The sequence below is a fragment of the Aulonocara stuartgranti genome, assembly GCF_965226115.1.
Source record: "Aulonocara stuartgranti genome assembly, chromosome: 17".
NCBI lineage: Eukaryota > Metazoa > Chordata > Actinopteri > Cichliformes > Cichlidae > Aulonocara > Aulonocara stuartgranti.
The window spans coordinates 39,879,114-39,890,407 of NC_138953.1; the positions used below are offsets into that span (position 1 = coordinate 39,879,114).

The 11,294-nt window shown below is 40.8% G+C and overlaps 1 protein-coding gene and 1 long non-coding RNA gene across 6 annotated transcripts; one reads left to right on the forward strand and one right to left on the reverse strand.

Annotated features, from left to right (window-relative positions):
• Positions 1–216: 216 nt before the first annotated feature.
• Positions 217–11,024, reverse strand: LOC309692701. The gene is made up of 4 exons (XR_014272405.1): positions 10,586–11,024; positions 2,375–2,464; positions 402–460; positions 217–302 (listed from the first exon to the last, which is right to left on the reverse strand). It is a non-coding gene; the product is annotated as an uncharacterized lncRNA (long non-coding RNA).
• On the forward strand, positions 422–5,206 carry LOC309692698 (uncharacterized protein). Of its 5 annotated transcripts, none has more exons than XM_082511445.1 (5): positions 422–465; positions 534–1,129; positions 2,199–2,278; positions 2,917–3,025; positions 4,406–5,206. In XM_082511445.1, the coding sequence occupies exon 5, from the start codon at positions 4,660–4,662 to the stop codon at positions 5,176–5,178; it is 519 nt and encodes a 172-aa protein (XP_082367571.1). In that variant the 5' UTR covers positions 422–465; positions 534–1,129; positions 2,199–2,278; positions 2,917–3,025; positions 4,406–4,659; the 3' UTR covers positions 5,179–5,206. The 5 variants fall into 5 exon arrangements, with proteins under 5 accessions (XP_082367571.1, XP_082367573.1, XP_082367574.1 ...); XM_082511447.1 differs by having other exon boundaries at positions 534–832; positions 936–2,278; XM_082511448.1 differs by having other exon boundaries at positions 534–711; positions 936–2,278.
• Positions 11,025–11,294: the final 270 nt, after the last annotated feature.

Below are 11,294 nucleotides of genomic sequence, written 5' to 3' on the forward strand. Positions count from 1 at the left end.
TGGATAAATCCAGAGAGGAGCCGAGGTTGACCGAAGGTGAGAATGAGTTTAATAGTTAAGGGATTACTCGCAGGTTGAAGGCAAGAGGTTTTCGAGGAGGGTAGCCGAGCGAACGTCTGGCTAAAGAGCAGGGCTTGTGAGGTTCTGACTTTATCGTTCCAGTGATCCAGAGGTGACAGCGAGCAGGTGGGACTGGTGAGTAGTTACGCTTCCAAGGAATGAGTTTGCAGGCTGGCTCTGTGAGTTCTAACAGGAGCGAGCAGCATCCGGTTGATTGCACTGCAGGTGAGTTGAAGCCGAGTCTTAGCAAGAAAAATGGAGGCACAAAGAGAAGAAGGTAAAGTAGAAGGAAAAACACCAGACACTCATTAGGATAATGACAATAAGTATTCATAGCTTACGCCCAGCCTGTTTCCACTGATCATCTGTCAGATGTTTCTACAACTTGATTGGAGTCTACCTGTGGTAAGTTCAGTTGATTGGGCATGATTTGGAAACGCACACACCTGTCTGACACCCGTCTATATCCACAGCTGACAGAGCATGTCAGAGCACAAACCAAACCATGTCCAAGGAATTGTTTGTAGACCTCTGAGACTGGATTGTGTTGAGGCACAGGTCTTGGGAAGGTTACAGAAAGATTCCTGGACCACTGAACGTGCCAATGACCAATGGCTTCATCTCTGCCTCTGATTCTGCATTTGGTTCCAGGTTAGACAATGATAACAGTTCACACCTTATTATCAAGCTCTAATGTTCAGGTTCAGTAAGTTCATTGAGATGCAGTGAAAAGGTCGTTAGTCACTGAATGAAATCTCATATTATAATAAGGGTAACTTGAATAAAGTAATTGGTTTTTAACAAATTTGTTTGCCTCCTGTAGCAAAACTCAAAAACTCAAAATGTCCTTTTGGGTTTTCTTTTGGTTTTTGCAGAAACCTGTAAATCCAGCACTTTGGACCAGACTTAGACATTAATGCAACCTGCTGTTGTTGCATTAATGCTCAGGTAACTGACTGGAGCTAGCTCTGAAGATCTGAAAGGATGAGTGATAACGTCGTATCAGCTGAGTCATCAGTCACACGATACTTGAATACGAGAAGTTCGTGTTCAGCTCATGGTGTGATAGGTAAGGACATTAAGTTACATTAGCTGTTGCCTTGCTCAGTTTATGATGAATGTGTGTATTTGCTATAATGCTGCAAACAGATGCAATGATTAAAACAAATTTTATCTGATTTAATATGTACAACAACCTTATGATGAGATTATTGTTACTTAGTTATCAACCTAACTAAGTAAGATAAATGTAACTAGGAATACAAAAAAGGTATGAAAGAAGAAACAGCCGCCCCGTGCGTCCGTTCATATGATCTATTTTGAAGTTTGGGCAGAACCTGAATAAATCATGTTAAACTTAAGAGTAACAAAGTCACTAAAGCAGCAAGTGGAAACATTACGATTCAAAATGAAACACTGAACAAAGTGATTAGGAACAACAACCCAACAAACGTCAGGACGCTTTGCTGATTCAAAACATCAGACATAAAACAACAATCAGACCACACACGGTGCTCCAAAACTATATACGTATAAATATGGAATAATATTAAAATAATATCCAAAATCATTAAACAAAACACTAATAACTAAATAACTAATAAAAAATAAAATCAGTAGGGGGCATCAAAACACAACAGGAACACAATGACAAAAAGAAAATGCAAAAGAAGAACACAGGACAGCAAAAACCTGAATGTAGGTAATGAAACGACAGGACAGGATAAGAAAGAAAAAATACAAACAAGACAGAAAAGAAAATATAGAAGAAGGTCAGAGAGGAAACGATGAAAAACTAACATTAGGACAAAAAAGAAAGTGACAAAGAGGAAGAACCAAAAACAGGGAAGACGACGTGTTAGGACAGCAAAAATATGTTTGATACAGAAGAAATTCATGAAATACATAAGACATTACTTAAAGGGCCTTAACATGGAAAAATACGGGAAACAATTAAGACAAGCTGAGGAGGAAGAGACGGGATCAGAGAGAGCAATCATGATGATGGGAAACAACCAAAGAGGAAACACTGAATTAAAACGAAGAAGACACACGAGCAACAGAGAGAGGACAAAACAGGAGAAATTATGGAGACGCACAGCAAAGCAAACCCCAACAGTTAAACACGTTTAATGCAGTGGCCAGAAACCCGTGTGATGACCTGCCAGCTGACAGCATGACCTCGCTGTGGAGCTCCTCTCTGCCAATCCTATAAAAGGTACTATTTTATTTTTGTTCGTGTGCTCATGTATGCGCACAAAAAACAAAAGAGAAAGCATTTTGGAAAGCTTGCACACACACACACACTGCTCACCTGGAGGTGGTGGGTGGGAGTGGGAGGATGGGGTCTGTGTTTAGCTGTGGGCCCTGCAGACAGGCCGATCAAAGGCTCCTCAGTCTTTGTCTGCTAACGTTGAATAGACAATAGTAAAGAGGGCTCGCTTTGATTTCAGCTCACTTTTATTGATCACAGAAGAGCAGGGATTGAAATATGAGAGACAACCCTGAACTGGATTCTTCTTTAGCTATTGATTATATCCAGAACAGACGGCATTTCACGGTGATCCAAGTTTTTATTTTATCCCCTTTTTCTTTCTTTCTTTTGAACCATGAAAACGTGTGTCTGGCTCCTTGCCTGTCTTTCAGGTGCAGCTTGTGATACATTTTTTTTTACCAGACAATGCCTTGTCTTAAGTCTCATTTTCTAACTATTTCTCAAAGTTGACATTCAAACCTTAACTAGGATGTGCTGACAGAGCCTCAGACTCCCTGTGTGCTCTCTCATCCATCCTAACTGCCTTCTTAGCAACCTTTAAACTGCAGTTTTAGGCAGAAGCTTTGTTTCCATAACTTCAGAGGCGGTACAGTCGGTGTACACAGGAGGCAGGGAACCAAGCACAGGGGGTGGAAGAGCTGGCTGCTGCACAGAAAGGACCGTGGGAACATGGAAACACAGCATGGCCAGGTACATCAACCCCTCCCTTTTTCCTTTTAACAGCACACAGTCATGTGGAGCTCTTGTCCCTTGCGTATAGGACCTAAACACATCTTAGCTTTGTCAAAAACACTCCTGAGAAGCAGACTGTGTGCCCTAAATCTGAGACCACCAATCATTTTACTGTCCCAGTCGTTACTGTTATGAGGCGAGATACAGAAATGTCTGTAAGCTCAAGTTGTGTGCACGTGCGTGTTGGCTTTAATTTTGCTTTGTTGTTAATAAAAGCAGTTCACTACCACAGTAATGAGAGGGGAAGTGCAGTATTATAAAATGCTGCATGAGTTATAGGTCTGAACAGTTATAATGTGACAGATGACTTTACAGAGAGCAACTAAACTTTGATCTTTTGTTCAGAAACAGATTTAAGCAACCTATTTAGCTGTGTCCTATTTATTATAAAAAAAAAATTAAAAAAAAATGACAAAGGATGAACTGAAGCTCTGCCATCACGTAATGTCGCATACTGCTGTTTCTGATGTCATTTAGAAAAAAAAAAAAAAAAAAAAAAAAAAAAAGATTTAAGCAACCACCTGTTTTTAAGTAAAGTGCTTAAAGGTCTTATGATAAGATAAGATATTAGTCTTTATTATTAAGCAGCAAAACTTTCCTTTTTCAAACAGACTCTTCAGGGCTGTCTAAGTTGAGCTGACAGATTTGATTATTGGAGGACAGCTAATATTTTGGCTAGAGTAGTTATTTTATCGGGGCTGAGCACATGTGCATGTGGCCACTATTTGGAAGAATGGCATACAATTAAATATTGTAGACGTAGGAAAACATAAAGCCTGTGAGCTGATCACTGCAGGCCCTGACATGATTCAGACCTACTGGCTAAAGAAGCTAACTGTAGAGTCCCAAGAGGCCAAAGGCCTGTACCAAAACTGGGCTCAGGTGCTGAACCAAGTGTGGAGACGGCTGTTAGCTTCACACAAGCTTTCTTCATTTTTGCACCGAAACATAAATGGCGTGGGAAACGTGACAGCGTGGACACAAAACACAGCAATGAGACAGACGTGAGATTCATGTTTAAGGAATCTAGCATGGAGGTCTAAGGCAAGCACAAGGCGAGGCTGGTGACCAGCTCCGCCTCATGACATCAAATTGTATGCAAGGACTGACCACTGATCCACCAGGACAGCAATGACATTGGACTCTCATTTGGACTGCAGAAGTGTAGTCAGATGACACATAATGTCCTCCTTGTATATACTCGTTTGCTGTATATAAAGTTCTGTCTGTCTCTCTTTTTTTTCTTTGCACAGTCGAGGAGCGTATCAGGTCACATTTCACTGCGTGTTACACCTGTATAACTATGCATGTGACAAATAAAGAATCTTGAATCTTTAGATGGTAAGAAGAAAGAAGAAGAAAGACGAAGAAACTAACTCAGATCATCACACTGCCAGAAAGCAACATTGCAGTCATTGAGAACAGCTACAAGTACCTGGGAATCCCACAGGCAAGAGCAGCAACCACCAAATACAGAGAGTTAGGCAAGTCCAGAAGAGTCACCAAGGGTCCATCACACCAGGCAAGACCCCAGGTGCAGGCTGTGTAAAGATGCCCCAGAGACAATCCAGCACATAACAGCAGGGTGCAAGATGCTAGCAGGCAAGGCATACATGGAACGCCATAACCAAGTGGCCGGCATAGTGTACAGGAACATCTGTGCCGAGTATAACCTGGAAGTCCCGAGGTCACAATGGGAGATGCCCCCAAGGGTGGTGGAGAATGACCGAGCTAAGATCCTGTGGGACTTCCAGATACAGACGGACAAAATGGTGGTGGCTAACCAACCGGACATAGTGGTGGTAGACAAACAGAAGAAGACGGCCGTAGTGATCGATGTAGCGGTTCCGAATGACAGCAACATCAGGAAGAAGGAACACGAGAAGCTAGAGAAATACCAAGGGCTCAGAGAAGAGCTCGAGAGGATGTGGAGGGTGAAGGTAACGGTGGTCCCCGTGGTAATCGGAGCACTAGGTGCGGTGACTCCCAAGCTAGGCGAGTGGCTCCAGCAGATCCCGGGAAAAACATCGGAGATCTCTGTCCAGAAGAGCGCAGTCCTGGGAACAGCTAAGATACTGCGCAGGACCCTCAAGCTCCCAGGCCTCTGGTAGAGGACCCGAGCTGGAAGATTGAAGACCGCCTGCAGGGGCGAGTGGGGATTAAAAATAAGGATATCTATCTACTTAAATAGCTACTTAAAAAATATTTTACATATTCTTGATTTCTCTCATATTTAGTGTCTTAGGTCTCATTCTTAGTTCACAGTTGGTTTCGTTTTATTGATCATTGTTTCTTCCTCCTCCATCAAATTCTCTCTGTTTAGTTTATTCGTGTGTTTGTAGTATTCATGTTTAGTTTTTGCACTTCTGCTTAATTTGTTTGTTTGTTGTTTGCTTTTAGCTTTGCTTCATGATCTTCACGTCTCCCCTTGTGGCATTTCATCATCTCCATGTGTTGCCCAGCTCCAGTGCGCTCTAGTGTGTGTCTGTCCCTCATGTACATATCAGGCTACATTAGCAGTTCTGTATTTCCTCATTAGGTCCCCTCCTCCACACAAACATGCAGAGCGTGATTTCTACTTCCTATTTGACACCAATAAGTAACCATAGAGGAAGTAAGTCTTTAAAAATCGATAGCCGTGTGTGTGTGTGTGTGTGTGTGTGTGCGAGCGAGTTTGTGTGCATTTTCTACATCTTACACACCCCTTACCACCTATAAATTGTCCCTCTGGTTTCTTTTGACCATGTTTAAAATTTTTGAGTTTAAGTTAAGCTTCTGAGTTTTGCTCAGTGGTTTTTTATAACCCTCCTGTAGAGCAGCTGGATGGGCGATAGAGATGCAATGCATGCCTTTCAGGACCCCCCGTTGAGTTTAGTGGGTCACTTGGCTTATTATTTTGGCTCAGCTAACTCCAGGCTGCCTGGGCCTCCTCTGTGCTGGCTTGATGGATGCATGTTTACAGACGTGCAAAAGTCGTTCTAAATATGAATGAAACCTGTGTAAAGTTACTGAAGTTCAAACGTATTTTTAAAATGAGGAACATGACTGTGCTGCTGTTGCTGCCTGTGAGACCATCTTGTGATTTTTCTCTTCTTAAAAGTCGCCAAACATGCACAAAAAATATTGATAATCCAGACTTTAAAAAAACTATTTGGGCTGCGTTCAGCCCAAATCAGTGCCCACCAAACAGCAGCATATTTCTGCAAACAGGGCTCACTTGCAAACAATGTAAGATTATTATATTTTTATAACTACTTTCTATAATAAACATGATGCATACAAACCTGAATATAAAATACTATGAAAACGTGATGTGTTATATGTTCTAGTTAATGTGTGTAATCCTTCCTGTTTTTCTGAATCTTATAATAAACAAGGTCATGATCTGCACGCTCACAGGAACCGAAGCCTTTTAGAGCAGGTTTGACAGCAGTACTTCCTCTGTCATCTCTGCAGTAATATTTCATTATAGAAATTCTGAAAAACAAGTCGTCAGATGAATGTAAAGGTTTGAGTTTGTGTTTTACTAATTAATGTTCTAATAATCTAATGGTAGATTAAATACATTTCCTGCAGGTGTTATCATTGTGTTTTCTTGCAGGACTCTTTGATGACTCGTTGGTTTCTCTAAGGCCTTTTGGTCTTTTAGGCCCACTCATATGTTTCTAAATGAGTCACTAGTTGAAGTGTAGTAAGAACTTTTCACCACAAGATGGACTTAAGGATGCATGGATTTGGGATGTATGGCAAACAGCTAGGATACAAACTGAATACTTTTCCAGTCACTACACCTGAACTGCAGAGCCACGTTCTATCAACCCATATATTTTGAAGCAAAAGTCTCCTTGAGGCTGGAATCACAGGTGAAAAAGAAATAACCAAATAACTTTCAGGTTGTGCAAAGTGCTGCAGCGAGGCTTTTGACAAAATCCTCCAAGTACTCACATGTCACACCGTTGTTATCTCAGTTACACTGGCTTCCTGTTAAATTTAGAGTCAATTTTAAGATCCTGGTCTTGACCTACAGAGCTGTGCACGGTCTGGCACCAGCCTACATCTTTGATCTGCTACAGCCTGATGTCCCCAGCAGGTCTTTGAGGTCATCTGATCAGGGCTTACTTGCTATAAAAAATACTAAGAGGAGGACTAAGGGTGATAGAGTTTTTGCCACTGTGGCCCCGAGACTGTGGAACTCTCTCCCCCAAACATTAAGAACTGTGGACTCAGCAGCTGTTTTTAAAAAACAACTCAAAACTCATCTTTTTAAAACTGCTTTTGGTTAAAGTTTTGCCTGTTTTATTTTCTTTTTAAATCTTTTTATGACTTGTAATCTTATGTACAGCACTTTGTGATTCTGTCTTGAAAGGTGCTATAGAAATAAAAAATTATTTATTTATTTATATTAATTCCATATATTTACTTTTGTGTGTTTTTACTGTGTTCAGGGCTCCATGGGAGAAATCTCTGGAGTTTATTACACGGAGAAGGCCAGTGCCCATCCCCACTGCTCCCTGGCCAGTCCTGTACATCCCAGTTTGATGGGTGGAATAGAGGGAACCTATATAACCTATGAGGGGTGGGAGGGAGGTAGAAATGGGATGCAAGGAGGAAAGAGACCATAAACACTCTGCTAAGCTAATAAGCTCAAGCACAGCAAACATTAACATAGTGGCAGAAAAGAAGAAAGTGGCCTCTGGAACAAGTGACACAATATTTTACCTGTGAGGAAAAAAGAGAACGTGTAATTTGTAAATGGTGACCAGGCCGTGCTTTGGGAGTTTTTGTAAAGCTAAAGTTCGGTGCAAAATATCATGAAAGGACACAAAACCTGCCATCTACAATCCAGTTTTGAGATCCTCCCCAGACGCCTTAACGCCACTCACATCCTGGGCCATCTGACCTCAGGAAATCACATGATAAGGTGGGGCCAGGTTTCACAATGAGCTCACCTGAAACTCTGGCTGATTGGGACCCACGCCCAGTTTCCCACCTTGGCTCATGTGATTAGAGGATCATCAGGGGTCCTTTTGCCCCTCTGTGGGGGGAAACTCCCACTGGGTTTAAATCTGGGACTCTCCACCATTTGACCTTAGAACTGAAGAAGCTTCTCGGATGAGAGGTGAAACGTCTTCAAGTAACTTAAAGAAGTCCAGACGCTTTTCTTTGCAAGCTCCTTTGACTACGATGACCTGGATGACTGAAAACCTTCACATAGACACAAACCCTTTGTTAACTGCTACTACTTACTGGCATTTGTTTCAAAGCCTAATATGGCAAAATAGTGGTTTTGTTTTTTCACCCTCCATACTAAGAGGAAATAAAGCATCTTTGTGGTGTGTGAATAATTTTCAGTGGTTTCCACACATTTGTACATCAACTGCTGAACATGACAGACCTCTGCAGCCCCAGGACCCTGCTGTTCTGGGCTGGGATCATTGCTTTGACCAGCTGTAAGTAAATTTTCATTATTTCAAATTCAGACCTGATGCAGAATGTTGTAGAGGAAGAAAAGAGATGCTTTTCATAATGTTTTAACAGTTAATGTTGAGTAGTTGCCTTATTCTTCATTCGTCAACATTCGCCATCCTTCCCATTTGCATAGTTTATCTAAAAAAATATTTTACAGTATAATATGGCTAAAACACACACACACACCGTTATATATATAACTGTAATCATCTGCAAGCCTCGGAGAAAACATGAATACCTAAATATTTTATATTTCCAGCACTGGGGTAGAGGAAGAATTATAGAAGCAGCAATTCATCAGAAAACTGTGGATTTTAACAGTTTATCAAATAATCTGAAACTTGAGAAAGCTTCTTCAGTGAGGGTGGTTTGTGAATGCTGGAGAAAAAGTAACATGTTATCCGCATAAATGGGAAATAGCCTGTATTTGTAAAGCACTTTACTTGGTCCCTATGGACCCCAAAGCGCTTTACACTACATTCAGTCATCCACACATTCACAGCCACCCTGGGGCGCACTGACAGAGGCGAAGCTGCCGGACACTGGCGCCACCGGGCCCTCTGACCACCACCAGTAGGCAACGGGTGAAGTGTCTTGCCCAAGGACACAACGACCGAGACTGTCCAAGCCGGGTTTGAACCGGTAACCTTCCGATTACAAGACGAACTGCCAACCCTTGAGCCACGATCGCCCCATGAAGATGATTTCATGTTCCACATTGTTCCATTTTACGCCCTTACAGGGACGGATCTCGGGAAATTTTCTTAGGGTGGCAAAGGAATCAAATGGGGGGGCAAAATCAAAGCGTATTTTTCCAAACATATGCAGGTGGTTACATATGGTTAAAATGTTTCAAATGCAGTAAGTACACACGTTTTTCATATAAATATAGTCTGTAACTTAATTATTTTCTGTAGCCCACATAGTTAAACACTTTACTTACATAAAACAGTTTTGATGTTATGTACTGTACAGCCTGTATAATAAATAAATATGCAGCCCAATAAGTATAAAATCCAGAAAACTACACAACATGGGGCGCTTCATTTACAAACACAGATCTAACTTAAGTTTCACACTTTTTGTTAGAAAATAATCAAATTGTTAAATGTTTAAATGACACAAAATGTCAGAAATCTGCACCGTCATGAACAAAAACTGAAACCTAATTTTTCACGATTTGTTAGATTAACCCTCTGAGGTCCAAAATATAACCGGTCATCTTTGACTCCTTTTGATTTTAAGTTTGTATTTCACCCTCAAGTTGTTTCATTTTATTTTTTCCTGCCTTGTTTGGCATCATTCCTTTCAGCTCAACCTCACGTGTCTGAGTTCAGTTGATTTTTCATTGACATACTGTATTAATATTACTGATCTGAAATCACACAAAAAACTTAAAATCCTAGTAGTAGTTTTCTTACTGTAAAAAAAAAAAAACACAGACATGTTGAGTAATTTTTTTTATACCTGCAAATATAGTTGTACATTTTGAAAACTTATGCACGCATTTTGTAAATATATACAACTATTTATCTAAAAATGCAGCCAATACACCTGCTGTCCTTTATTTTGTGCAACCATTTAAAAATATTACTAAAACTAAAATGAGAGAACAATCAGGTGTCCAATAAGATGCCGCACAAATGATGTGTGTCAGTAAGAAAAGAAAAGTTTGTCCACCAGAAGACAGAGGAGAAGAGGCAGGGATAAACCTGCAGGCCTGACAGCAGGTGTATCACTCCGCTGGGTTTCTACCTGGTGACAGTGTTTACAATGCAATGTGCCTTTGTGACATTCATTAGCAGATGGGCAGTAACGCATCACAAGTAACGTGTTACTGTAATCCGATTACTTTTTTCAAGTAACGAGTAAAGTAAGGGATTACTATTGCAAAAAAGGTACTTAGATTACCGTTACTTTCCCGTAAGCATGCTGCGTTACTAAAACCGCGACGTTGGTGACAACAGCTGTGTGCAGATCAACAGTGGATCACATATCGAGTGCAGAGAGAGTATGAGCGTGCAGCGTTTAAAGCGTGGAAGTACTGACCTTACTTTGAGTTTGATTCCATAAAAAGTGACAAAAACATTAGTGTCCGCTGTGCGTGGGAAGAAAACTTCTTTTTACAGAGAAAAAACCCCTAAACTTCCAACAAGCACCGAGTAGCTACGACGTGATGGGAAACTCACAGAGAAACTCGCGGATTCTTCCACTGACCGCGGCACACCTGCACCAGGGTAACCCTCCGCCTACCCCACTCCTGCTTTACAGGTGAAAATAGAGCAACAGGACCGCTGAGTCTTTGACTTTATTTATTTTCTGCTGTGTTTTACTTGCATCTATTTGAAAGACTGAGTGTAAACACAAAAAATATTTTATTTTATGTGCTGGAATGTGCAGAAAATAGGTTTAAATGTTAAACTAATTTCTTCCAGTCAGAGAATGTTGCAGATAATTAAATTTTTGCTTGATGCATAAAGTTAAAAGATTAAAACTAATAAAACAAGTTTTAAAAAGAGACTTTTTTTCATTTGATTACATTTTATATAATGTGTAGCGGCAACCTTTGGTCCGTTTTTGCCGCTTGTGCAGGACGTAAAGTTTCTGACTCGTGCTTTTCTTGAATCGCTTATTTGCCTTTCAGTAGCAAAAATGAGGCGAAGGTAAAAAGGGCAAAACATTTATTCTCCATACAAACTGAAAAATACAAACAAATGCTTCTGATGGGAGCTCCGTCTACATTCCCTTTATGTTCCAA